Here is a 27,760-nt window from a genome sequence, read left to right on the forward strand (position 1 = left end):
AAAGATTTCTTCAAGGTGAATGAATGCATTGAAGCAAGAAGTTTGGAATTTCAGCAAAAGCTCCAGACATAGTGACATTGTCAAGTTCCTTGATCCTGTAAACAGCTGGTGCCTTTGTAAGGGTGATGGGTGAAAACAGGATTTTGAAGGCCACGTTTGCTGGGACTTGTTTGCTGGGTCCTATGAATCGGGAAATTTCCTCAAGGGAGCAGGGGATGAACCTTGAAGCCAGATTCAATCCCTATCCCTCTGCAAGGACTGGTACCTTAAGTGCGTCTTTGGGGAGTAAGCTTGGCAAATCTCTTGTTGAACCAACATGTGCTAAAGGCATTTGCTCTGGAGTCGGCCCAGCACCAGGTGCTCAGAGGCAGTGAAGCACAGTGAGAGATGGTTTCTGATTCCAAGACCAGGATTTGGGATTCTCTGCCCGGCTCCTGGGAGGACTGGAATGGTGGCGCAGCCAGATCTGGGAGCCTGCGCCACACTGGCTGCATCCTGGCTAGGGCTCCAGCCTGTTCGGGCCAGTCCTGATCGCAGTGGGTCTGAGTCAGGCTGGAGGGGTTGGCTGTGTGCTGAAGGCCCAGTGAGCTGCCTGCTAATGGGGTTGGGCCACCCTGTGCTGCTCCCGGAGGCTGGACAAGGCTGGGATTGTTTTCTGGCTCCTTTGTCTCCCATCCCCTGGCCTGCTGGCCTGCCACTCTCCTCCCTCCCGTTGGCCTGGCTGGCAGGAGCACCCGGGCCTGCTGACCCACCTGCTTGGGAGCTCCAGTCAAGCTCTGGGTAAGGAAGCTCACCTGGGGCTGTCACCATTCTGGGGAATTAGGGCCAGCTCCAGCCCCTCCCTCATCTCCAAGGCTACAGCACACTCTACACAGACTTCTAAACCCTATGGTAAGGGAAGGACCCCTGTGGCAGCTAGAGCCCAGCCAGCATCCTGCTTTCCCACCCCTCCCCCAGGCCACTGGGCAGCACTTGGGATGGGTCAGACCACCCCCATCCTACTCCTGGGCAAGGAGTACCTTCGAGGCCTCTATCGTAAAGCTCAGCCAGGGTGCAGGGACTAGGGACCAGGTCTGTCTTGTGCCCAGCCCAGTCCCTAGGGCAGGGGCAGGGAGCCCCCACTGTTGGGGGGCCGATTGGTGTGAGGCCCACTGTGAACCGTGAGGCTGGTGGCAGGAAGAGGGGCGGGGCTAGGTTGTGGAGTTGCTGGAAAGTTTTGGCCCTGGGAGATGGGGGGAGTGTCCTCCTCTCCCTCCTCCTAGGGTGGTTCCATCCGCCTAGCTGGCCCAGCCCCACCAATTGTGCCAAGGAATGTGCCTGGGAGAGGCGGCCTGAGGCCGGCGGGCAGCAGAGCCACGGCCACCCGGAGGCATTGCACAGGTCTGGGGCTGAGGGGCAGGGGGCTCGGGGACAGAGACCCTGAATGTCCAGGGGCACAAGTGCCCTCGGAGAAGAGCCAGGCATCCCCCCTAATTCCCTGCCCCGGCATCTGGCCTCTCCAGGAATTCTGGGTGCTCAGCCTGCACACTGGGCCAAGCAAGGGCTTCTGGTGGTGGAGGGTGGCTTGGGGCCTCTGCACTGACCTCCATGAGTTAGGCTTCTCCTGAGATGGAACTGGAGGGCTGGGGGATGGGACCCAGGGTCGGGGTTACCGAGACAGTATTCCAGCTGGGGAGGAGGCCCCTCCACTTTGTGCTGGGTTAAGGGGAAAATGGATGCCCCAGGCTAGGACGGGGGAGGTGTCAGGGAAGCTGGGCCCGCCTCCCCTGGCCTGAAGGAAGCAGCTTGAGGCCAGCTACCCTGGCACTGTGACCAGGCCCAGCCTGGACCTGGGTGATAAGGAGTCCGTGGACGGGAGCAGATACCTGATTTCCTCCCCCAACCCTCTGTCTCTAGGTCAACGTGGAGGTGCAGGCCACCATGCTCAGTCTCAAGCTGCCCCAACTCCTTCAAGTCCACCAGGTCCCCCGGGTGAGGGGCTACACTGGCCAACTCCTACTCCCCAGGGGACTGCTGGGACTGAGGTTCTCGCTCAGCGATCGGGGAAGTCCCTCCTGCAAGCTAGCTCTTACCCCTCCCATCCCAGCGGGAGACCCTGTTCTCTAAGGAGCAGGCTCGTTTAGAGTCCCCTCCCCCAGAGCACCCTGTCTGCCCGGCGACTCTCCCATCCTATCTTGTCCCCTTTCCGGCTCTTCTGTGTCTCATCTGCTTTCTGGGTATTGGAACCTGTGATGAGAGGGCAGTCAGATTTAGCCTGTGGGGTCATGGTGACCTCCAGCGCTTTCTCTTCAATCCTGCAAGCTCTCTCCTTGGAGAGAGAGGGTCCAGCATAGTGACCCCCACCCCCACCCAGGTGTTCTGGGAAGACGGCATCGTGTCTGGCTACCGCCGCCCCACCAGCTCGGCCTTGGACTGTGTCCTCAGCTCCTTCCAGATGACCAACGAGACTGTCAACATCTGGACTCACTTCCTGCCCACCTGGTGAGGGCGGCTGTCCCGGGCTCTTCGCTCGGGGGGCGGGTGCTCGGGCGGCCGCGGGCGGAAGTCGGAAGGCGGGAGTTGCGGGACTGCGCGGCCGCCTGAGCACGTGCACGTGCCGCGCAGGTATTTCCTGTGGCGTCTGCTCGTGCTCGCGGGAGGCCCGGGCTTCCGGGCGGAGCCCTACCACTGGCCGCTGCTCGTTTTCCTGTTGCCCACCTGCCTCTACCCTTTCGCGTCGTGCTGTGCGCACACCTTCAGCTCCATGTCGCCCCGCGCGCGGCACATCTGCTACTTCCTGGACTACGGCGCGCTCAGCCTCTACAGCCTGGGTGAGCCCGCGGGAGGCGGGGGCAGGGGTGGGACTACAGGGTTGGGGTGTGTGTGGGGTGTGTGTGTCGGGGAGGGGGTGGCGGCGCGCGGTGTTCCGCCCTAGCACGCCCTGTGGGCCTCAGCTCCTGCCCCGCGCCCCCAGGCTGCGCCTTCCCCTACGCCGCCTACTCCATGCCGGCCTCCTGGCTGCACGGCCGCCTGCACCAGCTCTTTGTGCCCGCCGCCGCACTCAATTCCTTCCTGTGCACCGGCCTCTCCTGTTACTCTCGGTGGGTTCTCGGCCAGTGTTGAAGGGGGAGGCGGAGGGACAGGACCGGGCGCCGCAAGCACACTCACACCTGGGGTCGCTCTTGAACATCATTAAGAGCTACGGGACCATTGATTGAGAATTGCTGTGTCGGAGCCCGTGCGCTAGCACCATACCTGCCGTTCCTTTATCCTCCCAGCCACCCATTTCACAGATGTGGTCATTTACAGAGGGGCCACGTGTCACTAAGCTACATTGACAGTCCATCTTGGTCAGAGCCTCCTGCCCCTCTGACTCCCACCCTGGCACCAGGATGGTGACCAGCCTTTCCCTCCTGCCTCCCAGGTTCCCTGAGCTGGAAAGCCCTGGGCTCAGTAAGATCCTCCGTACGGGCGCTTTCGCCTACCCCTTCCTGTTTGACAACCTTCCTCTCTTCTATCGGGTAAGGGGGCTTAGGGCTCCTGTCAGGCCCCTGTTTTCCTGTCCTCTCAGTGCCCCTTCCAGTCCTGCCCTCAATCTCACCTCAGCCCTGCTGCCTCCCCTCCAGGCCCAGCACCCAGCCTGGCTTGCCCCCCCCCCCCCCCAACTAGATTCCAGACACATGTGGGTCCGCTCTCCAATCCCTCCTGCTCAGCCCTGCTTTTCCTTTGCCAGCTGGGACTGTGCTGGGGCCGGGGCCACAGCTGTGGGCAAGAGGCGCTAAGCACCAATCATGGCTACCACCTGTTGTGCGCGCTGCTCACTGGTTTTCTCTTCGCCTCTCACCTGCCTGAGCGGCTGGCACCGGGACGCTTTGACTACATTGGTGAGAGCAGGCCCAGCCTGGTGAGGAAAGGGCCAGGGAGACAGCTTCCCAGAACCCAGAGATTGAGCTGAGTAAATGGCGTATGCAGCCAGGAGACAGTGCACTGGAGGGTCCTCGGAGTCCAGGCCCACCCCCCGCTTCTCCGATAGCAGCAAAACTAGTCCCATGTATGCTGGGGCATCGTGTTTATGCACATCTGCTCATTCACTCCTTCCAGGAGCTCTTGGAATCAGGTTTCCTATTCCTAAGTTTAGGGTAGTAGCAGGCCCAGATGATGGGGCGACTTGCCATGGGTCAGAGGGTGAGTTGGGGCAGCCCTGGGAATGGGTATGTGCCCTGACCTGCCTACCTTCCCCACAGGCCACAGCCACCAGCTCTTCCACGTCTGTGCAGTGCTGGGCACCCACTTCCAGCTGGAAGCGGTGCTGGCTGATATGGAGTCTCGCCAAGCCTGGCTGGCCACACAGGACCCCCCCCTGGGCCTGGCAGGCACAGTGGCCACGCTGGGGTTGGCAGTGGCGGGGAACCTGCTCATCATTGCTGCCTTCACAGCCTCCCTATTTCGGGCCCCTAGTACATGCCCCCTGCTGCAGGGTGGTCTGCCGGAGGGGGGTGCTAACGCCAAACAGCAGTGAGGCCTTGCTGGGGAGGAGCCCAGACCCAGACCTGAAAAGGTGTGGGGCACATAGGAGCCTGGAAGCAAACGTGACTGAGAGAGTGCAGAGGAGAGAAGGCAGAGGAGAGGAGCTGGTGGGGCTGGCAGAGAGCAGGAGGGTCAGTGAGGGAGCTCTTGATGGGGCTGGGGAAGTGCTGAGGGTCTGAGAGGGGAGGTGTGTGTGTCCAGGCTGGAGAGCCTCCCCTTCCCAGGCAGAGGCTGGGATGGGGAGGTGTCGGGGCCCTTTCATCTAGCCCCATTTCTGGTGCTCCTGGAAGTCTGTTTAGCCCAAGGAAGAACTAACATGACTAACCTAGGCCTACCCTGAATGCTGTTAACCAGGTCAGGAGGCCCACTCTTGCCCCCACCCCCAAACCAGGCAGTGCTGTCCGCCGGCAGCTCTTTGCCTGTGGTGACGAGTCTGTTCTGGTCACAGTCGTGTACTCAAGACGTTCAGCTCTGGGCGTCTGGTCTGTTTGGGTGGGTCAGGGATGGTGCACTGGGTTGGGGTGGCGGGGAGGGTGCTGGGCCAGAGGGGGAATCCTAGTTAGACTTTAGGAAGCCAACTTCAGTGCTTCTGGAATGAGGCAGATACAAATAAAAAAAGTCAACAGACTTTGGGAAGCACTTTTTGGGACTGAAGGAGGTAAAACACCCTTGCCTCTCCCCACCCTCCCAGCACCTCCCCACCCTCCATAGATAAAGAATCAGACGCCACCAATTCCTCTTCTGGAGTTTATTCTGGAGCAGCTGGGCAGATGGTGACCCCACACTTGTAGGGCAGGGAGGTCAGGGCGAGGGAAGGGGAAGGGGTTCTGGAGAGGAGCCAGGGCAGGGGGCGGCCGGCAGGGCAGCAGGGCTGCAGGCTCTAGGCTCTAGGCTGTGCCGTAGAAGCGCCGGTAGGCCTCTTGGAAGCCGATGTGGTCAGCCAGTTCGTCGCAGTCCGGGTTGAGCTCACACACCTCCCTCTTGGGCTCCAGGGGATCTGGGTAGGGGGCTGGGGCTGGGGCTCTGACAGCCCAACACAATGGCATCAGCCTCCACACAAACTGCCCCCTCCACTCCCGCGTCACCAGGGCCCTCCTTGTCCTCCCAGACTCCTTTGCTCACCCCAGCCCAGGATCCAGGTAGCGCCGCAGTCTCTTCACCACCTCACTGCCCTCCTGCTTGGACACGAAGGCTGTGGGAGCAGAGGGGCAGGAGTCAGGTGGCTGAGAGTTTGGGGGGATAAGATGGGGAGCAGGCTGGCCTTCTAACAGCCAGAGAGGAGCCAGGAGGAGGGGGGAAATGGGACTGAGGGGGCCAGGGTGAGGGACCGCTGGGCAGCTGGGTGATGTGGCACAAAGCCCCTGTCAGGCCTGCCTCCTACCTGCTCCTCTGTCAGACTCTGCACCACTGGGCTTTGCATCTGCAAAAGAAAGGACCCCAGTTCACCCCTAAGCCCCCTCCTCCCCTGCCTCTGGCAGTTTGCTCTCCCCTCTCCTTCCACAGGGACAGAGGCAGGGCAAATGGATGGCGCCTACCCTCCTGGAGGAGGGGGTTAGACAGCCAGAGGGACTGCACTGCCAGTGGAGGGGTGAGGAGTGCGTGCTCCCTCCTCGCTGGGGCAGAGTGGGGACTCACCTGTCTGGCTAGCGAGGCAGAGTGCGGCCAGGGCCAGCAGGGTGAGGAGCATGCGGGGCCTCATGGTGTCTCTGCGGTGGCTTTGGTCTGCTCAGACTCCGGTGTTTCCACCAGCCTCCAGCAACATTTATACTCTTGGGTTCTGCCCCGGAGGCCAGGGTGGGCCGCCCGATCACAGTGCGGGCGGGTCGCAGGGGACTCTGCCAGGGCTATTTGGGGTCATCCGCCCCAGATCTATAGGCCAAACCCCAAAGGATGTTGTGGTTGGAACCAGGGCAGCCTGGGCAGGCCCCTGGAGTGGAGGAGGAGGGTGGGTGGTAATCTGAGACTGCCAGCCTCTGCATGCCCCCTGCCCCTCCCTAAGGGGGCCACTGAGGTCCCCCAGCCCCTACTCTCTCTTAGAGGCCCAACCTCAGCTAAACATGCCAGGAGGGTGTGGAGGGACCCAGAGAGGAAGGGGCCCAGAGGTCCAAAATAGATTGGAGCAGAACTGGCTACAGCTCTCGATGATTGTGATTTCCACTGTCAGCCGTGGGCAGGAGCCAAACCCCTGGGAGGGCGTGCCCAGTGATGGCCTCATTCACCCTTCGAGACGCCAAAGGCAGGCCTGGTGTGGGGGTGGCTTGACTCTAGTCAGGCCCTGTGGGTCAGGACAGGAGAATGGTCAGGTAGCACAGGGCCAGGAGCCAAAAGCCAACACAGGAGGGGCTGGGCATGAGGTTAAGGATGGGTCCACGTGGCAGGGACCCCCTTCCCTGTGCCCTCACAGGGCCTTTGAGGAGCAGGGAGATGGAGAGCACTGGGCTCCTGACCCTCTGCTTCTCTTCCTGCCCTTGCAGGCTCCTCATGTGAAAACCCCCATCCCACCCCTGAGCTCTGCTTCTGTCTCAGCCCAACCTGGAGGTGGGGGGGTGACCTCACTCACCTGACAGCACACTGCCCGCCCCGCCCCCGGGCCTATGGCTGAGTAGAAGGGGATGGGGGGCAACTGGATGGTTGAATGCTGCAGCTCCAGGTGGAGAGAAGAGCCATGTGCTTGATTTGAGGGGTGGCAAGCAGGGGCCACCTGATGTCTTCCTGAGTGTCCCAGTGCTCCTAGGCCAGTGATGGCGAACCTTTTGAGCTCGGCGTGTCAGCATTTTGAAAAACCCTAACTTAACTCTGGTGCCGTGTCACATATAGAAATTTTTTGATATTTGCAACCATAGTAAAACAAACACTTATATTTTTTATTTTATTTTATATATTTAAATGCCATTTAACAAAGAAAAATCAACCAAAAAAATGAGTTCGCGTGTCACCTCTGACACACGTCATAGGTTCGCCATCACTGTCCTAGGCAGACCAGCCCAGCCTCTCCAGAGTTAGGGTGAGACCCCCCCTTCCCCCATGGTTTGGAGGAGGCACCCCTCCTGCCTTGCTGAGCCCCTCCTGATGCTCTGCGGGCCCTGGGTCAGTGAAGCCTGAGAAACGAGGACTACGCGCCCAGCTGTTTGGAGGGCCGCCTGCTCTCACCAGACTCAAGCGCTGAGGCCCACGGTGAGTGCTCTGGCCCGCCCTCAGGCACCTGTTCCTTTGTCAGAATTAACCCAAGCCTAGGGAGAGCGGACTGGGTTGGGCAGTGACACTCTGAAAGCTTGTCCTGGCCTCAAGGAACCCAGGGTCCTGGTTCTGTGATAAGGAGCTTCACTGCCCCTCTGCACGTGAAGGTCAGACGCCCCCCTGCCAACCCACCTGAGACTGGAGGCTCGGTGAACTCCAGCTGAGGCCTCCAGGGGTCAGAACTCAGGAGCCCCAGAGGGGGTCTTGGCCCACAAGTGTCCCAGACAGCGGAAGCACCCGCACAGATTACAGTGCAGTGGAGGGCGTTTATTTACGGATGTGGAGGGAACATGGCACCGGCCCTCAGCTGGCCAGCAAAGGGGCAATCAGTGGAGACTGAAAACAGATTTCCAAGCCAGGTCCTAGGGAGGGGTAAGGAAGTAGGCTTGTGGGGGTGGGGGTCGGGGGGTGCTGGCCGGCATGATGTCTGACTCCCAGCTGGGATCTGGCCAAGAATCCTCAAGTTAGAAGGAAACGGAAGGTAGTGTGTGACTCGAGGCTCCCCAAGGCACAGTGGCAGTGGAGACTGCTCACACCTCGTCCCCCAGCAAACTCCGTCATTGCTCAGGACTAGGCAACACTGCAGCTGTACAGGGCTCTTGACCACCTTCTGCTCCTGGGCCGGCCATCTCCCCCTTACTCAGGCTCCCTCAGCATGGCCACCAGCTCCTTCTGTCCTCTGTGCAGAGCCTGCCATCAATGGGAGAGAAGGAAATTGGGAGAGGAAAAAATCCAAATCCTTTCCATCGACTGTCCTTGCCTTCAGGCTTGGGTTCCCCCAGAATGATGTGGGTCTGTGGCTCATGTGGGTCAGGGCCCCGCAGGGCATGTAAGGAGATCCCCCCCCACACACACACTCAGCAGGCATTTATGTCCGGCTGGTGCTTTGGCCACCTAGACTGGGCCTCCCCGGAGCAGAGTCCATCTCCAATAAGGGCCCCAAAGTGTCCCCCATGTCTCTGATCTCTCAGTCTTTTTTTCTCTGCTGCAGCAGGGGAACAGGTGCCTGAGGGCAGGGCCAAAGCACTTACCTGCCAAGCCTGCCACTGAGCCTGGCCCTGCAGCTGCAGCTCTTCCACCTGCCTGCGCCCGGCCAGGACGGCATCTGCTAGCTGCCTATTCTCAGCCTCCTGTCTCTGCACCCGGCGCCGCAGGGCATCCCGCTGCTGTAGGAAGTAGGGCACCATGGTGCTGCGCAGGTCTTTCTCTGGGATCCCACTAGGGCGCCTGGAGAGTGGCAAGGAGCACAGCGTAAGAAGGCGGAGGACGTGGGATGAGGGCTCTACTTCAGCTCTAATCAGTGATGTTCCCACCTCCCATCTCAAAGTGGACTGGCTTTTAAGGTCTCTTCTGGGGTCCTTCCCACCTTCTAAGACCCAGTCGCATGGCTGCTCCTGATGGAAACGCTAACCTTCTGTCCCTCAGCTTTGGTGCCCAGGAATCTACCTCCCCCTTCTCACACCCTGTATCTTAGCCTTCCCAGCAGTACCCCACATTCTCCTCCCGCCCACATACAGTCCCCCATCTCACACCCTGTATCTTAGCCTTCCCAGCAGTACCCCACACTCTCCTCCTGCCCACATACAGTCCCCCATCTCGAACACTCCAGAGCTAGAGGTGACTTCAGCCTTTGCCTCTGTGCTGCTGACCATGTGCCCTGATGGTGCACCCACTCTAGACTGAGCTGGAGATGTGGGGATGGTGGTGCAGGATGAGCCCTCCCAGATGGAGTGGCTGCCTGAAAATGGGCCCCGATCTGGAGAGGCCCTGGTATTCGCTAACAAGGGAAGATAAGCTGGGGCTGGTGAGGCCAGATTATAGGGGTCCTGGATGCCAGAATGAGGAGATGGGTCAGTTCTGATAGGCACTGGGGTGGAAGCCACTATAGGTTCTTTTTAAATTTCTTTCTTTATCCTGCACAGGACACCAGGCAGCAGGGCTGCCCACTGAGATGTCAGCTCCAGGAGAACCAGGTCTTTCGTGTCCTGTGCATTGTGGGATCTCTGGCACCTACTGGGTGTGTACAGTCCATGTTCCCTAAAATTGGTTGAATGAACAAATGAAGAGATTCCAAACCTCTAATTCTGCCTCCTCCACTCCCCCATCCTTTCTCTCACGGCTAGACAGATTCCGAAATGAGCTCCCCAGGAAGGTTTCCTCAGCCGCCTCAAACCCCTAGACAGCATGTACTTGCCCTTGGACTCTTCCCCAGAAGGGGCTATACTTTTCACAGATGGTGTGTGTGTGTGTGGGGGGGGGGTTCTTGTTTGGTGTCTGTCCTCTCCACCTGTCCCTGTCACAGGGTCCTCTCTCGTGAGCCCAGAGTCTCATACCTATGGGTCCATCATAAAAGCTCCCTCAAGCCCTGGCTGATGTTGCTCAATGTCTAAGCGTCAGCCTGGGCACATAAGGGTCATGGGTTCGATTCCAGTGCGTGCGGGAGGCAATCATTGTGTCTCTCTCACGTCAATGTTTCTCTCCCTCTTCCTCCCTCCCATTCTCTCTCAAAATCAATGGAGCCCTAACCGGTTTGGCTCAGTGGGTAGAGCGTCGGCCTGTGAACTGAAGGGTCCCAGGTTTGATTCTGGTCAAGGGCATGTACCTTGGTTACGGGCACATCCCCAGTAGTGGGTGTGCAGAAGGCAGCTGATCGAAGTTTCTCTTATTGATGTTTCTCACTCTTCCTTCCTCTCTGTAAAAAAATCAATGGAAAAAATATCCTCGGATGAGGATTAAGAACAATAAAAAAGCTCCTTCGAGATGCTGAGGTGCTGCCCCTTTCTGTGAGCCCCCCGGGGTCCTCCTCACCAGGCCGGCTCCTTTCGGTCTTTGCCTTCTTCCACAATTGTATCCAAGGCCGTCAGGACAGCTTCCAGGTTTCCCTCTGCTTTGATTTCAGAGATTTCCTCCTGAAGAGAAAGGAAGAAAGAGCTATAATGATACTAGACAAGCTTATAGTAGAAATATGCTAAACTGCTAACTGCATTTAGTAAGATTTGGGCTAAATTCTGTTGTTTCTTTACACAAACATTCTAGTTTTTCTACTTGTGACTTTTACATTAAGGAAATAAAGATAGGCTCTGGCCGGATAGGTCAGTTGGTTATACATTATCCTGATACACCAAGGTTGTGGTTGATAAATGCATAAATATAAATAAGTGGAAAAACAAATCGATGTTTCTCTCTAAAATAAATCAATAAATAAAAGGATAAAGTGGGAAACATTTAAAAAGAGCCTGCAGCAAGCCTCTCTCCTGCCCATCTGAGCGCTGCAGGCCTTGCCGTCATCCCCACACACACTTGGATGCTTAAGAGGCCCATCCTGAGGTGTAACCACAGGACCGTTTCATTCTCTAGCACAGTGGTTCTCAACCTTCCTAATGCCACGACCCTTTCATACAGTTCCTCATGTTGTGGTGACCCCCAATTTCATTGTTACAAATTGAACATAATTAAAGCATAGTGATTAATCACAAAAACAACATGTAATTATATATGTGTTTTCCGATGGTCTTAGGCGACCCCTGTGAAAGGGTCGTTCGACCTCCAAAGGGGTTGCGACCCACAGGTTGCTCTAGAGAGATAACGAATGGGATCCTGTCCTCCTTTGTGTTCCCTCTACTGTGCAGTTCCAACAATTTTTTAGATGCTGCCTCTGTGCCAGGCATTGCACCAGGTGCTGGAGAAGCAAAGAATAAGACCCAGACATGCCCTCACTGAACTCACAGGTCTAGTGGGCAGACAGCATATAAACACAATTATAATAAAGGACAATGACAGGCGGGGCATTTAAGACACCCGCACCATGTGAAGGGAGGGAAACTGCCACTGCAGCTTGGCAGCACGAAAGACACTGTAGGGCAGCGGTTCTCAACCTGTGGGTCGCGACCCCTTTGGGGGTCGAACGACCCTTTCACAGGGATCGCCTAAGACCATCGGAAAACACATATATAATTACATATAGTTTTTGTGATTAATCACTATGCTTTAATTATGTTCAATTTGTAACAATGAAATTGGGGGTCACCACAACATGAACTGTATTAAAGGGTCGCAGCATTAGGAAGGTTGAGAACCACTGCTGTAGGGAGTGAGGACAGTGGAGAGTAGGGTCCCTGCCTCCAGGGGGCGAGAGTCTGGAGGCAGGACCCAAGCCAACAAACAGTAGCTGCTGGGCTTCTTGTCACTCACCCTGATGGATGTCTGCAACTGTGTTAGAAACTTGTCATAGATTCGCTGAGTCATCTCAGGTTGCAACTGGTAGAAGCGCTTATAACAGTCAGTGAATCTCTGGTAGCTGGTGGGAAAGAGAGAAGGCAAAGGTGGGGAGGGTCAAACACCAGTCATCAGTCATCGGCTTTTGCCTGGGCACCCCTTCTGTTTTTTAAACTTTACTAAGCATCAGATCACCAGGAGGACTTTTTAAAATTCAGATCGCAGGCCCTGACTGGGTCGCTCAGTTGGTTAGAGTGTCATCCTGATACACCAAGGTTGCAGGCTTGATCTCGTCAGGGCACATACAAGAATCACCTGGCCCTGGCCAGTGTTGCTCAGTTGGAGTGTCATCCTGTGCTTTGATTCTGGTCAGGGCATATACACAGGTTGTGGGTTCAACCCACAGTCAGGGTGCGTACAAGAGGCAACTGATTGATACAGCTCTCACATTGGTGTTTCCCTCCCTCTCTAAAATTTTAGGCTACATTTATCATCAATGAAAATCGTTTTTAAAATGGTATTTACCAAGTTTTGAAACAAATGACTATATTAACTGATTTTAAAAAAAGAATCAGTGAGTGCATAACTGAGTGGTGCAACAAATCAATGATTCTCTCTCACCCCTTTCTCTCTTGCTCAAATCAGTTTTTTAAAAAACCACTCAGATCGTTGCTCTCTCCCGCCAATTTCTACCAAGCTCCCAAGTGATGCTTATCCTGCTGGTCGGGGCACCACACTGAGAACCTTGGTCATTCCAGTCCCCTTTCAGGGCTGGGTTAGGGCAAGGCATGTGGCCTCTGAGAACTTTCCTTATTCCTATAGAGAGCAACACAGGAAGGAGCACATGCCTTTCCTGTAGGACATGGCTATATCCAGATGATGCCTACAGCTCTCAGCAGCTGTGGGGGCAGAGTTTATCCCTAAGAAGGCAGAGCAGAAAGAGGAAGAACTGGGGTCTCTAAACACCAACCTGGAGCCGCCCCATCTTGGAGCTTCTTGTTAGTGAGGGAATGGATTTCTCTTATTATTCAAACCATTTAACTGAGAGCACCTCACTGATACATCCTTTGTATCAAGACGTACCCAGTATAGTTCCAGTGGCTATTCCTCTTGTACAAAGAGATCAAATAAGTTAAATGAACTCTCTTGGCTGTCTTCTCTCCCTTCTCCCTACTCTCAGGCCCTTCCCTTCTACAAAACATTCCCTGAGTGCCACTATGTGCTGGTCACCCACCAGGCACTGGGTGGTGTGGCCCCTGGAGCTTCCAATAGAGAGATGGCAGCAAACACAGAAACCCACACGGGAATGTGGTGATGACCACTTGTGGAGAGTGCCTCTGGGATCCCAGGGCTGAGAGGGTACATCATGGGAATCATCTTTAAGTTGGGGGGGTGCCCTAGCCAGTTTGGCTCAGTGGATAGAGCGTCTGCCCATGGACTGTGAAGGATCCTGGGTTCCATTCCAGTCAAGGGCATGTATCTCGATTGCAGGCTTGATTCCCGGCCCTGGTAGGGGATGTACAGGATGCACCTTTAGGAGTATTTACACCTCAGAGACTGACAAACACTGAAATCCAGGGTTTTATTTTGAGAGCTGGTTGTAAGCATCCAACAGTTCACCTCTTGGTAAGGGTGACAAATCTCTTACCTTTCTGGCGGTACACATTCGATGTTCGTACACCTTGGAAGCTAAACCTGGGTAACAAAAGGACAATACAAAGAACAGATGATGGGCGTCCTTTCAACCCTCAGCAGAATCCCAGACATCTTGTGTTTTTGTTAATTGATTTTTTTAGAGAGAGAAGGAGGGAGAGAGAAACATCCCATGATTGGTTACCTCCCATACATGCCCCAACTTTGGACTGAACCTACAACCTGAGTTAGTACCCTGACAGGGAATCGAACCTGCAGCCTTTTGGTGTACAGGACAATGTTCCAACTGAGCCACACCGCCTGGGTGACATCTTGTTTTGTTGCTGGCCCTACTCGCCACGCAGTCTGTGGCCACATGAAGGAATGTGGAGACACATGATGTCTGACCGAGTGGGGCTGGAATCGAAACCAGGTAATTGTGGCTTGAAACGGGTTTGGCTTGGACATGGGAGATCTTGTTCCTCCCAGCCCACTCGATAGGCAGAGGGTTTGAGCTGGACACATCTCTCCTCGGTTCAAGCAGCTGGTAGGGGAGAGGGCCCAGAGCAGGGATGACGCACATTCTGCCCACCAGTGCTGCTCATGAACTCTTCCTGTGTACTCATGGGGTCTGAGAATTCAGTGAAAGTGAAGGACCCCAGAAAGGTGTGCATTCATATAAGATGGGGAATATACACTGCAAACACGAGGAGGAAGACAGACAAATTAGAGGCCAATGTCAGTAGTATAGGAGGAAAATGATTTTTTTTCAGCTTTAAGATATAATTGACATACAGTACTGTATAATATACAGAATAATGATCTGACTTATATGTATTATGAAACAACACAGTTAACACCTTTCATCTTTTGTTGATACAAAAAAAAAAAGAGAAAATAAAAGTAAAAACCTGTGGTGTGAACTCTTAGGATTTACTCTTTGTTTTGTTAATCCTCACCTAAGGGTATTTTTTCCATGGATTTCTAGAGAGAGTGGAAGGAAGGGGGGAAGACAGAGAAACATCGATGTGAGAGACACACAATGATTGGTAGCCTCCTGCACGAGCCCCAACTAGCGCTGGAGATTGAGCCTGCAACCAAGGTATGTGCCCTTGATCGGAATCAAACCCGTGACCCTTCAGTTTGAGGGCTGATGCTCTATCCACTGAGCCAAACCGGCTAGAGCAGGACCTGCTCTTAACAGCTTTCAAATACACCATTTAGCTGTGTTAACCAATGTCATGTTGTACATTAGATTCCTTGAACTTACTTATCTTATGATGGGAAGCTTGTACATTTTGACCTTCATTCAATTTCCCCTCCTCCCATCCCCCACAGCGATTCCTTTTTTGAGAGCCAGCTCACACTTGGGAATGATTTGAATGCTGGTACGAACTTCCTGAAAAAATATACTTCGGGATCTCCAGGGTGCCCAGAACAGCGTTGGATAGGTAGTAGCACACAAGACCCAGCAGCTGCCTGGCCCCAGATCGATCCCACCCCACCCTGGCAATCCCTCCCCGCCCCCCCCCCCCCCGAACCCCAGGATACCAAGGCTTGGGTTGAAGAATTCTCCCACAACAGCATCCCCAGAGGCCTCTCTGCTGGAATGGTCTCCAGCCTTGGCTTCCAAAAGTACACAAGGGGCACCCAGCTATGTGCTGGGGAAGTGCACTGGCTCTGAAGACAGGCTGCCTGGTTTCAGATCCTACCTCTACCGATCACCAGCTGAGTGCTCTCAGACACCTTATTACCTCTACAAGCCTCAGTTCCTTCTCTGTCAAGTGGGGATAATAACTGTGTCTATAACTCATAAAATTACTGTGAGGATTAAATAGTTACATATATAAGTAGCACAGTTCACAGCACACCGAAATGCTCCACATTAGCTACAATTACTATTAGTCTCAAAAGAACAGTCCTCACGCCCTCTCCTCTCCTTGGAAGTGCAGAACATAATAACTTGACTTCCCAGAGTTGAGAAGTCTCCTCCCCTGCAGAGGACAAGTGCTTAGTAAAATACAACCCAATTACAATCGTATGTGCAGAAACCAACCCAGCTGCAGGAAGAACAGACTGGCCCCCACTAGAGAGAAAAGGTTAAACTGTGGCCCCCCTAAAAGTGCTACATTTATCATCAATGAAAGTAACTTAAAAACTGGTATTTACCAAATTTCAGAACAGAAATGACTATATTAACTGATTTTAACCTTTCTTATTTTTTCTCTTAAATACTTATGTAATATTTGAGACATGTCTGTTTTTTAACTCACCTTGTCAGCATTTCATTTCCTGCATTTTTTAAGGAGTTTTTTGTTTTGTTTTTTTAAATATATTTTATTTATTTTTTACAGAGAGGAAGGGAGAGGGATAGAGAGTTAGAAACATCGATGAGAGAGAAACATCGATCAGCTGCCTCCTGCACACCTCCTACTGGGGATGTGCCCGCAACCAAGGTACATGCCCTTGACTGGAATCGAACCTGGGACCCTTCAGTCCGCAGGCCAATGCCCTATCCACTGAGCCAAACTGGTCAGGGCCATTTACTGCATTTTTTAAAAACTCACCATAAATTGAGTTTTCACATAAGTTTAACTTTAAAAAATTGACTTCAAAATATTTAAGCCCAGAATCAAGCTCTGGTGATTTGTCCATGTCAGTTAACATATGCAGATAGATCGTGCAGGAACAAAGATGAGAGGCACTCGAGTAAACATGCGCTCCTGTAGCCTATGCTCAGGGAGCCCTGGCTTGCACTTCCTCCCCATAGTAACTTGCTTGTTGCCCAACTGAAGGCCTATTTCACAGACTGTCCACCAGAGGGCAGGGAGGGACTGGCGCTTCGAGCTCGGACGATAGAAGGGATCCTTGTGACAGAAATTCATACTCTCCACCCCTGCACAGCTGCTCTTTTCATTTAATGTTTCTCTTGTCTTTTTCCCTCTCCCCTTCCTCATCCTGTGTACAGTAGGCAGCCCCAGGGCTGAGAAAGAAAAAGGGGAAAAAACCAACAAATGTCCCTTGATGAAAATAAGAGATCAGTGATTTATGATGAAGACTGTATTTAAAAATGTCTTTTGGGAACCAAGATGGTGGCATAGGTGAACGCCTGTACTCACTGCCTCCCACAACCACATCAAAATTGTTTCAGGATTCCAGAGCAGGAGAAATAGAGAAACTGAGACAGGAAAGTTAAAACAAAGCCAAACAGTGTGGGCAGTTTGCAGCCAGCTTGTAACTAACAAGCCATTATCTTCCCCAGCTGAGGACACAGAGCAAATGGTTAAACAAAAAACACCTCCCCTAATGAGAGAATGCAGAAAGGCAAGGGGAAAGGGGAAGGAAAAAAAGGGCCATTTTACTCTCTAAGCAGAGAAGCCAGCAGTCTCAAGGCTTGGTAAGATAAAATTGCCAGGTGCTTTTCATGAATTCTGGGAAGGCCACAACACAGTAAAAAAAAAGGGGGGGCGGGGCCTGAGAATTAATCTATACGTAAATAGCAGAGGAATTCTGAAGCCTACAGGCAGGAGGGTATGAAGCGCCTCAGACCCCCATCCAACCTGCTCTTCAGTGAGCTGAGAGCCCGTCTGTGCTTCCAAAGTCAGACACATGTGTTTGCCTGCTTTGCTTCTCCTTTTTTCAATAAAGACGCATGCTTTAATAAGCTGGCTTTTCACAACACAGTCAAGGTCTCTCCTATATATTCATTTATATGAGAAGACAAGGATCAAGGTTGGGGACAGCCTGCTCCCACTGGCTCAGGAGGCTGTCTTGTCCGCTAACACCTCTCTGGTGTCAGGGAGAGGTGTCTATAACAGAATTACAACTGAAATACAGACCAACCATCATTCAGAACCGCCTGAAAGCTGGTTGAGTGGAAGTCCTACAACTAGAAGTAAAGAAAGCACCTTGAGGCTGGTGGGAAGGGTGGAGGCACGGAGCAGGCTGGTCCGACACCCACGTATGCCCTTTAGGAGGGAGGTCATCTCTGCAGAGGCCGTCCAAGAGGAGCAAGGGTCCCAACCCCACACCAGACCCCAAGCTCAGGTTTCCAGAGCTGGGAAGCAAAGTCCCCACAACTACGGGGATTGTGGCTGAGTGATACGAGGCCTCTGGAGACCCAGGTGTTCCATTTAAAGGGCCAGTGCACAAACTTAGAACTTACTTGGACTCCCAGCACCGGGCAGCTTTGAGGGACACGGGGTCCTTGTTCCTGTGCTGGGACCGACCCTGTTGCAGGGCTGACTGGCAGCCATATCTGAGTCTCCATCAGCCTGGAACACACTGTTTGCCTGCCCTGGTGATTCCCTGAGACCACGCCCCATCCAATTTCCCGCCCCACTCAGCTGTTTGCAGCAGCTTTTCCATATGAATGGCCTGTCCTGGCTCCAGCCTCAGACTGCTAACATCTCTCAAACAAGCTGTAGCTGGTGACAGCATGCCCCAAACCTATCAATAAAAGGCCCAAGACCCGGCTCAGGTGACTGGGAAAGCTGAGCCAGTGGGACCTACTACACAAGGCAACTCTACCAATTTCAGGAGACATAGCAGCCCAGGCTGTGTAGCTAAAGAGTAGTGGGCATGCCCACGGCCCATGTGTGAAGGTGTACAAACAGGAAATAGTTACTGAGCACTGGCTAGAGCCAGGCATTATTTTAAGGACTCTACAAAGAGTAACTAATTTCTTTTTAAAATAATTTTTTCCCTTTAAAACTTTGTTTATATTGATCTTAGAGAAAAGGGAGAGGCATCAATGTGCATGCACTCCCCACCCCTCCACATGCACCCCGACGGGATCAAGCTCACAACCTGGGCATGTGCCCTGACCAGAATCAAATTGGTAACCTGCAACCAAATGAGCCACACCTGCCAGGGCTGGAGCAACTAATTTAAACCTCACAGTAACTATGAGACAGGTTCTATTATCATCATCCCATTTGCAGAAGAGAAAGCTGAGGCAGAGGGAAGCTTGCCCAAGGTCATGCAGCTGGGACGTGGTGGAGCCATCTGGCTCTGGACCAGGTGCCCTTTGCCTCCATGGCACACAGCCTGTAGGCTGGTGAGGTAAGCAGGGAAGGGCCAGACACAGTCTGGACTGTATCATGACGGAAGGAGCTAGAAAAGGGTTCTAAAGTACAGATGGAACTTCAGATGCGTACTTTAGAAAGCTCCCTCAGACTGCTGTGTGAGGATGGATTCAAGAGGCACCAGTGACAGTGATGGCAAACTCAGCAAAGCAGACACAGTGGGAGTAGAGAGAGGTAGACTGGAAACATGAAGAACAGAATCGGCATGATGGAGCTGAAGCCGCAAACCACAGTCTGATGAGTCATACCCACTTCAGAAACGAATCACTGACAGCACGAAGCATCTGCACATTCAAAGAAAGATATTTCTGAGACATATACTTAGAATAATTTATATATTTAACCACTTTTTCCTGTGAAGAACTGTTTCCTGTGAACACCAATAATCTTTGCCACTAGTTTAAAACTACCAATTGGGGTGTGGGGGTGGTGGTGGTGGTGAGAGATCGACCAAGGACTTGTATGCATACATATAAGCATAACCAGTGGACACAGACAGTAGGGGGGTGAGGGCATGTGCCAAGGGGTGGGAGCGGCCAGGGAGAGGTCAATGAGGGGAAAAGGAGACCTATGTAATACTTTAAACAATAAAGAATTTAAATTAAAAAACAACAACAAAACTCTACCAGTTCATGTACAAATGCAGTTAGCTTTTTCCTTGGTTGCTGTCAGACATGAGCTTTAATCAATTTATTATGCAAAAATCACACAGTGCACAGCACATCCCAGGCTGGAATTCTGGACCAGGACAGGCACTGGTCACAGTCCGGCATCTAAGAACATAAGAACTGTCAATCACCTCTCCTCTCTCAGCCCCATGGGCTGACACCACACGTGGCACAGCTATTGGGGTGCCAATGGTACCTGTAGCAGAGCCAGCTTTCTTCTGAAGTGCTAACTGGTCTTCAACCAGGGCCCCACCAACACCACCCCGAACCAACAGCCTCTTTTGGAGGGTCCTGATTTATAACGAAACGTAGAAAGGGGATAGCCTCATCTGCTTGCTTTAGCTAAACAGGAATGGCTGTTTCTCAGAAGGTGTGGGAGTCTGTGAGGACAGAAAAGAAACCCTCATTTTTGGAGGACAAGGCAGAAGTCACAAATGATAAGCTTCAGTAGGGCCACATTTCTATGTTCTTAAGTCTGAGAGAGGACAGCTGCAGAAATCTTTGCCCCAACAGGTCCAATGAAAAGAAGATGCCCTATTAAGATGCCTTACTGATTAAGACGGCAAGGGCAGGGTCTGTGGGAACTGAGAGCCCAGTGAGGTCAGTCATCTTCCAGTCACTCTTGGGTGCATCATATAAATTGCCCTTCTAGTCAAGCTAATCTTTTCATGAAATAAATGCCGGTGCCCTGGCTGGTGTGGTCAGTGGTTAGAGCATCAGCCTACACACCTAAGGGTTGTAGGTTTTATTCCCAGTCAAGGGCATGCACCTGGGTTTCAGGTTCAATCTCTGGCCCCTGTTTGGGCACTTGGATGTTCCCCCCACCTTTTCCCTCTCTAAAAATCAATGGAAAAAAATATCCTCGAGTGAGGATTAAAAAAAACCAAACAAAAAAAAACTAAGTTGTGGAGAAAGTCAATCCAGGGTTTAAAATATCTCTTTGGATCACTGATGAGAATAAATTCGCTTTTATTATGGGGAGACTTCTGGGGATAAGTACTGGTTCTTGGAGATTGAGGACTTTTAATGACTTGGGAGAGGGTCAAGTATTTGCATATATCTTAAAAGTCTATAGTCCTACATGTCATATATTGAGCCCTTTCTATGTGGAAACCAGCCATGAGTAAGTTCTATTTAACCAAATGAGGAGAAGGATGTTCTAGCAAGGAAAAGCTGTAAGTGGAAGAAGCAGGTGGCATGGATGGGGGATAGCGGCAGCACTCAATGCAGAAAAGCTTATGTGCATGTGTGTGTGTGCAGTGCATGCAAGTGTGCATATGTCGTATGCCCATCGCCCTGACCGCAGCTGAATGGTCTTGTATGCTGAGCTAAGGAGCTTACATTTGATTCTGGAAGCAACCCTGAACCAATTAAACATTTTAAGCAGAAGGACCTGCTCAAATATGAGCTGTAGACTTGAGGGAGGGGGCAAGACTGAGGCCGGAAGGCCTATGTGGAGGCTGGTACAGCAATCCAGTGAGATGAGGGCGTGAACTAAAGCACTGGCACAAGGATGGAAAGGAGATTGAGGAGCGAGGCTGGAACCAATAGGGCTTCGTGGTTGACTGGAAGTGAAAAGGAAGGAGGGGTCAATGAGAACTCCCAAACCTCTGGCCTAGAGAATGGGTAGACAGTGGTATTTTCAACTAAGTTAGGGGCGACAGAGGGAGGACAAATCCTGCTTCCATCGCACTGAGCTTGATTGGTTCTGTAGGACACCATGTGGAGGTTTCTAGTATTAAACTATTGGAGACAGAGATCTGAAGCTCAGGAGAGAGATGACTTGGGAATCTTCATTTATTCCAAAACTACTGAGTGTCTGTGACAGGCACCACGATAAGCAGTGAGTAGCTCAGTGGTGCGGAAGAGACCCAGGAGCACATTAGGCAGAGGGACTTGCCATATGACAAAGGGAGCTCCATAGAGCAATGGGGACGGATAAGCTGTTCAGTTGACAATGATTGGAAAAACCAGAAAAACGAGACTGGCTGAGACCACCACCCTACACCTTAATCCAGACAGATTAAAGATTTTAAGTAGAGAGTAAAATGATAAGATGGGTAACAGAAGAAAACATTGGAGATTATCTTTGTGACTTAGGTGTGAGTATAACCTCTAAACAAGACTCCAAAAGCACAAAACCATAAGAGGGGAAATGTAATCACATGAAAATTAAGGGTTTAAAAAACAGATTAATCAAAACTTAATTTATTATGACTGTTTGAGGGATGCTGAGTTAGTCTGGAGGCTGAGAAAGGAGTCATGAGGATCCATACAGCTTGTGAGGGGTCACCCGGGATTACTGCATTTCTCTTTCTGCTTCATCCTCCGGGATAAAGTACAAACTATAATCTGTGGGGCTTTTTATTTGATTAAAGATTTCTATTCCTCAAAGGACATTACAAAGTTAGTACCTAACAGACAGAAAAAATATTTCCTTCTTCAGTTTAAAACTGACAAGAGATTGATTTTTTTTTTAATCCTCACCGAAGAATATTTTTCACTCATTTTTAGAAGACAGTGGGAGAGGGAAAGACAGAGAGAAACACATGGATTGGTTGTCTCCTGCACGTGCCCTGACCACGGCCGGGCTGGGGAGGAGCCTGCAACTGAGTGCCCTTGACCAGAATCAAACCCGGACCCTTTAGTTCTCAGGTCGATGCTCTATCCACTGAGCCAAACCGGCCAGGGCAAGAGATTGATTTCTATATTATACCAGGAACTCCAGAAAAACAAGATAAAAACCCCCAATTAAAAAAAAAAGGATTCTGGAAAAATAAAAAAGCAGTTCGCAGAAGAGAAGCCAAAATGACTAACAATTATATGAAGAAAGACCTAAACCTATGAGGAAATCAATGACATGCAAATTCAAACATAATAAAATATCTCTTTCACAGTTTCAGAATAGCAAATGTTAGAATGGTAGATACCCAGTGATGGTGAGGATGTAGGAGATGGGAACATTTCTGGAAAGCAATTTGACAAAACACAGGTGGGTGTAAATCCTTCGACCCAATGACTCCCCTCCATTATAGACCTCAGAAATGCTAGCACTGCTCCATGAGGGGATGTACAAGGACATTCACCCGGGTATAATTTGTGGAGGTAGGAGTTCGAGGCAAAGTGTCCATAAGAGGCAACAAATAAGAACTGGGTGCTTATCATGGAATGACAAGCAGTGTTGAAAAGCTCTGAACCATATGCACTTACAGGACATGGTTAGATCATTTTAAAAAATGGTGTTGACTGCTGATGGGAATGTAGATTGGTGTAGCCATTATGGAAAACAGTATGGAGCTTCCTGAAAAAATTAAATATGGAACTGCCATTTGACCCAGTGATCCCACTTCTAGGACTGTATCCTAAGAAACCCAAAACACCATCAGAAAGAATGTATGCACCCCTATGTTCATGCAGCACAATTTACAATAGCTAAGATCTGGAAACAGCCCAAGTGCCCATCAGTAGACGAGTGGATAAAAAAGCTATAGTACATTTATACCATAGAATACTATGCAACAGTAAAAAAGAAGAATCTCTTACTCTTTGAGACAGCATGGAGGGACCTGGAGAGTATCAGGCTAAGTGAAATAAGTCAGTCAGAGAAAGACAAGTATCACATGATCTCACTCATATGTGGAATCTAATTAACAAAATAACTGATGAACAGAGTGGATCCAGAGGCATGGAACAGAGTGTAGAATCTTGGAGGAAAGGTGGGGGAGGGTGGGTGGGTGGGAGTAATCAACCAAAGACCTTGTATGCATATATGCACAACCCATGGACACAGATAACAGAGTGGTGAAGGCCTGGGGTGGGGGGCAGGGGCAGGGGCAGGCTGGAGAGGGCCAATAGGGGAAAAAGGAGGACATATGTAATACTTCCAACAATATATTTTTAAATAAATAATTTTTTAAATGGTGTTGACCCCACAGTGCCCTTCAAATTAGATGTGTGTTTACTATGTTATATAATTTGTGGTTCCTTTTACCCAACATGCCTACTCCAACTTTTTTTCTCTAATCAAACACATCCTGGGATCCAATGTATAAATCCAGTACTGCATGTCTTGTGCATAATAATTCTAAAAGATATTATTTTGTGTATTATACGTATCAGAATAGTGTACACTGCCATTTAATATAAAGAGAGTCTACAAATGAATGCAGCCAACTATGCAAGTTCACACCAACTAAAACACCAAATAGCCCTAGCTGGCTTGGCTCAGTGGATAAAGCGTCAGCCTGCGGACTGAAGGGTCCCAGGTTCAATTCTGGCCAAGGACACATGCCTGGGTTGCGGGCTCGATCCCCAGTAGGGAGTGTGCAGGAGGCAGCCAATCAATGATTCTCTCTCACCATTGATGTTTCTATCTCTCTCTCCTCCCTTCCTCTCTGAAATCAATAAAGAAATATATTTTCAAATAAATAAAACACCAAATAAACCTTGCACAGTGAAAAAAAGGTGTTAAGTGAAAAAAGGTATGTAGCACAATTATCATTCATACACACAAAACAACATATTGTACAAGAAAACAAACATAATCAAATGTCACTTCACTGCACTCACACTAACACAGACCTATTTCCCCACTTCTATTCCTTTACCCTGATTATTTTTCTTTATGGAACTAGAATGTCTACTCCATGAGAGCAACAACTGTTCTGTCTTGATCACTGTTATATCTCCAGCTTCTAGAACAGAGCCTGGGACATTGTAGGTGGTTGATAAATATTTGTACATGAATAAATGAATAAATGGAGGGCATACAGGCAAGAGAAAAGAAAGCAGGGCCTATGGGGAGGGGAAAGGACAAAAATGAGTAGGGAAAAATCAATCAATCAAAGGATGTATCTTGCCTGCACATATAATGGTGTGTCATAAATGGCCCATAAAAATAACAATTATTTTATCAAATTCAATACTACTGAAATTAGACCCTAGATGATAAGGATGTCACCTGTCTGTCCAGCCTCCTGATTTTAATCTCCCTCTGATCATGATGTTGTAGCCAAGCAGGCCTCTGCCAGTTCCCAGAATGCCCGGACCACCTTGGGGCCTTTGCACAAGCTCTACCCTTTGCCTATGCACTTTCTCTAGTTCTCTCTCTCACTGTTCACGTTTCCGTTTAATGTCACTTCCTCAGAGCGGGCTCCCCTAACCAGCCTAGCTCGTGTGTTCCTTTCCCCCCAAGCTGCTCCTATCACATCACCTGTTCATTACCTTACCCAGCTGTGACTGTTTTGTTTACTGAGTGGCTCTGCCCACTGAATGTTAGCTCCAATAAGGGGCCGTCTGCTTCCCCAGCACCGGACACAACGCCTGGCAGAAGAGGCACTCAAACATTTCTCAGGGGCCCGGCCGGTGGTCAGTGGTTGAGTCGACCTATGAACCAGGAGGTCACGGTTCAGTTCCTGGTCAGGGCCCGTGCCCTGTTTGCCGGCTCCATCCCGTGGGGGGCGGTGCAGGAGGCAGCCGATCGATGATGTTTCTGTCTATCCCTCGCCCTTCCTCTCTCTAAAAAATCAATAAAATATATTTTTAAAAAATATATTTCTCAGTGAATCAATGTGCGAAGATGTGGGTAAATGAAAGGAGGTCTCTGTAGGAAAGGAGGGAGGGAAGAACAAGAGGGAAGGAGGTTAGGAGAAGACAGGATTGGGAGAAGATGGAGTATTTTTTTTTTTTTTAAGATTTTAAAATTGATTTTGAGAGAGAAAGAGAAAGGGTTAGGGTTAGATCCGCTGCCTCCTGCCCATCCTCACCGGGAATCAAACCCACAAGCCCTTCCCTGCAGGGGAGGCCGCCCAAGCGACTGCATCACACCTGCCGGGGCCAGAGCACAGGTGTGGGGACTCAGGGCCGGAGAGAGAGCGGGCTTTATCGAACCGCCTCCAGTAATAACAGTGTTTCCTCAACATGCTGAGTGGTGGGATCCCGGGCAAAACTCCTCAGTGTCCAATAACGTTACAGTACTGTTCGTGGAAAATAAAAATCAGACAGGAAACATGTTTCTATGGTAATACACAACCACCCAGTGAAGGTATTATTATTCCTATGACAATACAATTCTAATGCTGTATATGTGGCAGGCACTATCTAAGCGCCTTTCGTGTACTTAATTCTCCAAACTACCAGCTGAGAAAGGTCCTATTGTTGCCATTTCACTGATGAGAGACGGAGGCACAGAGCGGTCAGGTCCTGGTTCTAGTTCCGGAGCCGGTATCTTTCCCCTCCGCCACCTGAAGTTTTGGTCCAAACCAGACTGACTGGAGGGCGCGGGAATCAGTCGCCCCAAGTCGGCACACAGCGCGGAGCCTCCGCCCGCTCGGACCACACGCCTCCCACCCGGGGCCCACGTGACTGCCGTTTGCCTTTGCCCGAGCTGGTCTCGCGGGATTCACATTCTGGCGGCCCAAACTCGCTCCTCTTTGCCTCTCACCCGCCAACCTATTGAGATTTGCCCTCACCCCACTTCCTTCACCTTACCTCCCAGCGGCGACCAGCTTCTGGAGGAAAGTATCCACTGTGGTGTCGAGAAGCTTCATCCTCGAAATGGTAGTGTCAGGGGAAACGGGTTCGGGGGACGACCCCTCCCGCCCTTTTTCCTCACAGCCGCTGCCAACACTGGCGTTGCTTGCTTCGGCCATCTTAAAATGGAACCGCCAAATCTAACTGGCCAGGATGTCCCGCCCACCGGAGCCCCCGATTGGCCACTCCCGGCATTGGGCGCGTCCGATTGGAAGCAGCGGAATGTCCGTCACCGAGTCGCCCACGGGGTGGGGAAACTGCTGGAGGACGAGGCTTGTGCACAGGTGAGTAGCGTGTAGTGCACTTTAGTACTTAATCCACAGGCCGGCAAAACAAGCGCCAGCAAAAGCTCAGGGCTCAATACAAACTTTTAATTACACTTCAAAGACTTCGTACAGTGCAACAGTGAATGAGTGTTCGCAGTTAGTATTCACAAGAGTCCACTTTATCAAATGTTAACCGCGTCTATTTCATTCCCCGGTCCCTCGATAGCCCATCAGCTTTCCCACCAGCTTTCCCGTCTGCCTGGCCTCCGAAGTTTCTTCCAGTTTGGGCTCTGGACCGGCACATGAGAACTGCCAGCTGGTCCGCTCCATGGTCCTGGGAAAACGGAAGCCCACTGTCCCAGTCCCACCAAGACATGTTTTATTCGAACCCAATTAGGGAAGTAGGGGGCAGGGGTTCCTTTCACTAAAAACAAACAAAAAAACTCATCATCCTTTGAAATGTGTGTGTGTGTGTGTGTGTGAGAGAGAGAGAGAGAGAGAGAGAGAGAGAGAGAACGAGAATATGGGTAAATGGCTATGAAATACTGTACCATAAAATAAATCAGAAGGAAAGGAGTCTGGGAAGGAGAACCATTCTAAGGCGTGAGGCAGGAGAGGACCCCTGTCCGTGATACTTCACCCACTCTGCCCAGTGGGGACAAGCTTCAGGGAGGGGAAGGTGTGGGCTGAAAAACAATCTCCAAAAGGGTCACTAGAGTGAGTTGACAGAGAGAGGGCTGCCCTGGCTGGCGTGCTCAGTGGTTAGTGTCGGCCTGTGCACCAGAGGGTCTGGAGTTTTGTTCCCCGTCAAGGACACAGTCAAGGACAGGTACTTGGGTTGCAGGTTCAATCTCCGCCCCTGTTGGGGTGGGGGCGGGGAGGCAACCAACTGATGTCTCATCAATGTTTCTCTCTCTCTCTCTCTCCCCCTTCCCCACCCTTCCACTTTAAAAGAAAAAAATCAATGGCCCTGACCGTTTTGGCTCAGGGGATAGGGCGTCGGCCTGCGGACTAAAAGGTCCCAGGTTCAATTCCAGTCAAGGGCATGTCCCTTGGTTGCGGTCACATCCCCATTTTGGGGGGGGGGGGGGGTGGTGCGGGAGGCAGCTGATCGATGTTTCTAACTCTCTATCCCTCTCTCTTCCTCTCTGTAAAAAATCAATAAAATATATATTTTTTTAAATCAATGGAACAAAAGACAGAGAAAGAAGGCTGGCTTCTGTTATGTTAATGGTTCTTCCAATGTGAAAGGGATGACTGAGGGCAGAAGATTCAGAATGATCTGTGGGCTAACCCTTCGGATGACCGTTTGTGGGTGGGAAGGAATCTGACAAAGTGCAAGAAAAAAGCAAACCAAAATAAGGGAAAATAACCCTCAAAGATAAAAGACCAAGATGGGCAGTGTCAGTGGCGAAGGTAGAAAAATGTGTCTTTCAGATTCTGATCTGGCCAGGGCGACAGAATGTGGGGCAGCTGTAAGAAACAGCAAGGCTTCAAAAGGTAGCTAGCACCTTTCCATTGGCACCATGGCCCTTCCCAGGGGGTGGGACCAATAAGAAGGTCTGAAGGATCATCCTGGCCAAATGTCTCAAGTACAAGTGCAGGGTTTGATATGCCT

General features: G+C 51.3%; 4 protein-coding genes and 1 long non-coding RNA gene across 12 annotated transcripts in view; 2 read left to right on the forward strand and 3 right to left on the reverse strand.

The window, feature by feature from the left end:
• The first annotated feature begins 73 nt into the window (after positions 1-73).
• Positions 74-4,631, forward strand: PAQR6 (progestin and adipoQ receptor family member 6). 3 transcript variants are annotated; one of them, XM_023761539.1, is made up of 8 exons: positions 787-891; positions 1,897-1,971; positions 2,354-2,481; positions 2,605-2,810; positions 2,954-3,080; positions 3,371-3,500; positions 3,713-3,863; positions 4,224-4,631. In XM_023761539.1, exons 1-8 carry the CDS (start codon positions 889-891, stop codon positions 4,496-4,498), a joined length of 1,095 nt encoding a protein of 364 aa, XP_023617307.1. In that variant the 5' UTR covers positions 787-888; the 3' UTR covers positions 4,499-4,631. The 3 variants fall into 3 exon arrangements, with proteins under 3 accessions (XP_014319026.1, XP_023617307.1, XP_023617308.1); XM_023761540.1 differs by having other exon boundaries at positions 3,404-3,500; XM_014463540.2 differs by lacking the exons at positions 787-891; positions 1,897-1,971 and adding an exon at positions 74-780 and having other exon boundaries at positions 3,404-3,500.
• Positions 4,632-5,119: 488 nt separating this feature from the next.
• On the reverse strand, positions 5,120-6,648 carry BGLAP (bone gamma-carboxyglutamate protein). 2 transcript variants are annotated; one of them, XM_006097803.3, is made up of 4 exons: positions 6,142-6,648; positions 5,888-5,926; positions 5,629-5,698; positions 5,120-5,529 (listed from the first exon to the last, which is right to left on the reverse strand). In XM_006097803.3, exons 1-4 carry the CDS (start codon positions 6,203-6,205, stop codon positions 5,394-5,396), a joined length of 309 nt encoding a protein of 102 aa, XP_006097865.1. In that variant the 5' UTR covers positions 6,206-6,648; the 3' UTR covers positions 5,120-5,393. The 2 variants fall into 2 exon arrangements, with proteins under 2 accessions (XP_006097865.1, XP_023617312.1); XM_023761544.1 differs by lacking the exon at positions 5,888-5,926.
• Positions 6,649-7,360: 712 nt separating this feature from the next.
• LOC111827730 lies at positions 7,361-9,800 on the forward strand. Its single transcript, XR_002831426.1, has 3 exons — positions 7,361-7,680; positions 8,735-8,994; positions 9,666-9,800. It is a non-coding gene; the product is annotated as an uncharacterized LOC111827730 (long non-coding RNA).
• Positions 7,990-26,020, reverse strand: PMF1 (polyamine modulated factor 1). The gene is made up of 5 exons (XM_006097802.3): positions 25,835-26,020; positions 11,935-12,040; positions 10,552-10,652; positions 8,775-8,970; positions 7,990-8,433 (listed from the first exon to the last, which is right to left on the reverse strand). The coding sequence occupies exons 1-5, from the start codon at positions 25,993-25,995 to the stop codon at positions 8,380-8,382; spliced, it is 618 nt and encodes a 205-aa protein (XP_006097864.1). The 5' UTR covers positions 25,996-26,020; the 3' UTR covers positions 7,990-8,379.
• SLC25A44 (solute carrier family 25 member 44) overlaps positions 10,552-27,760 on the reverse strand; it is a 29,361-nt gene continuing 12,152 nt past the window's right edge. For 2 of the 5 annotated variants that reach the window (XM_023761543.1, XM_023761541.1), the window contains one exon: positions 18,483-18,961. In XM_023761543.1, the coding sequence (XP_023617311.1) occupies positions 18,920-18,961 (42 nt within the window). In that variant the 3' untranslated portion in view covers positions 18,483-18,919. Of the gene's footprint in view, positions 10,653-11,934; positions 12,041-14,501; positions 14,575-18,482; positions 18,962-27,760 lie in introns of those variants that run through there. The other 3 variants (XR_002831425.1, XR_002831423.1, XR_002831424.1) reach the window with 3 other exon arrangements.

This window comes from Myotis lucifugus, unplaced genomic scaffold (genome assembly GCF_000147115.1).
Source record: "Myotis lucifugus unplaced genomic scaffold, Myoluc2.0 scaffold_211, whole genome shotgun sequence".
Taxonomy (NCBI): Eukaryota; Metazoa; Chordata; class Mammalia; order Chiroptera; family Vespertilionidae; genus Myotis; species Myotis lucifugus.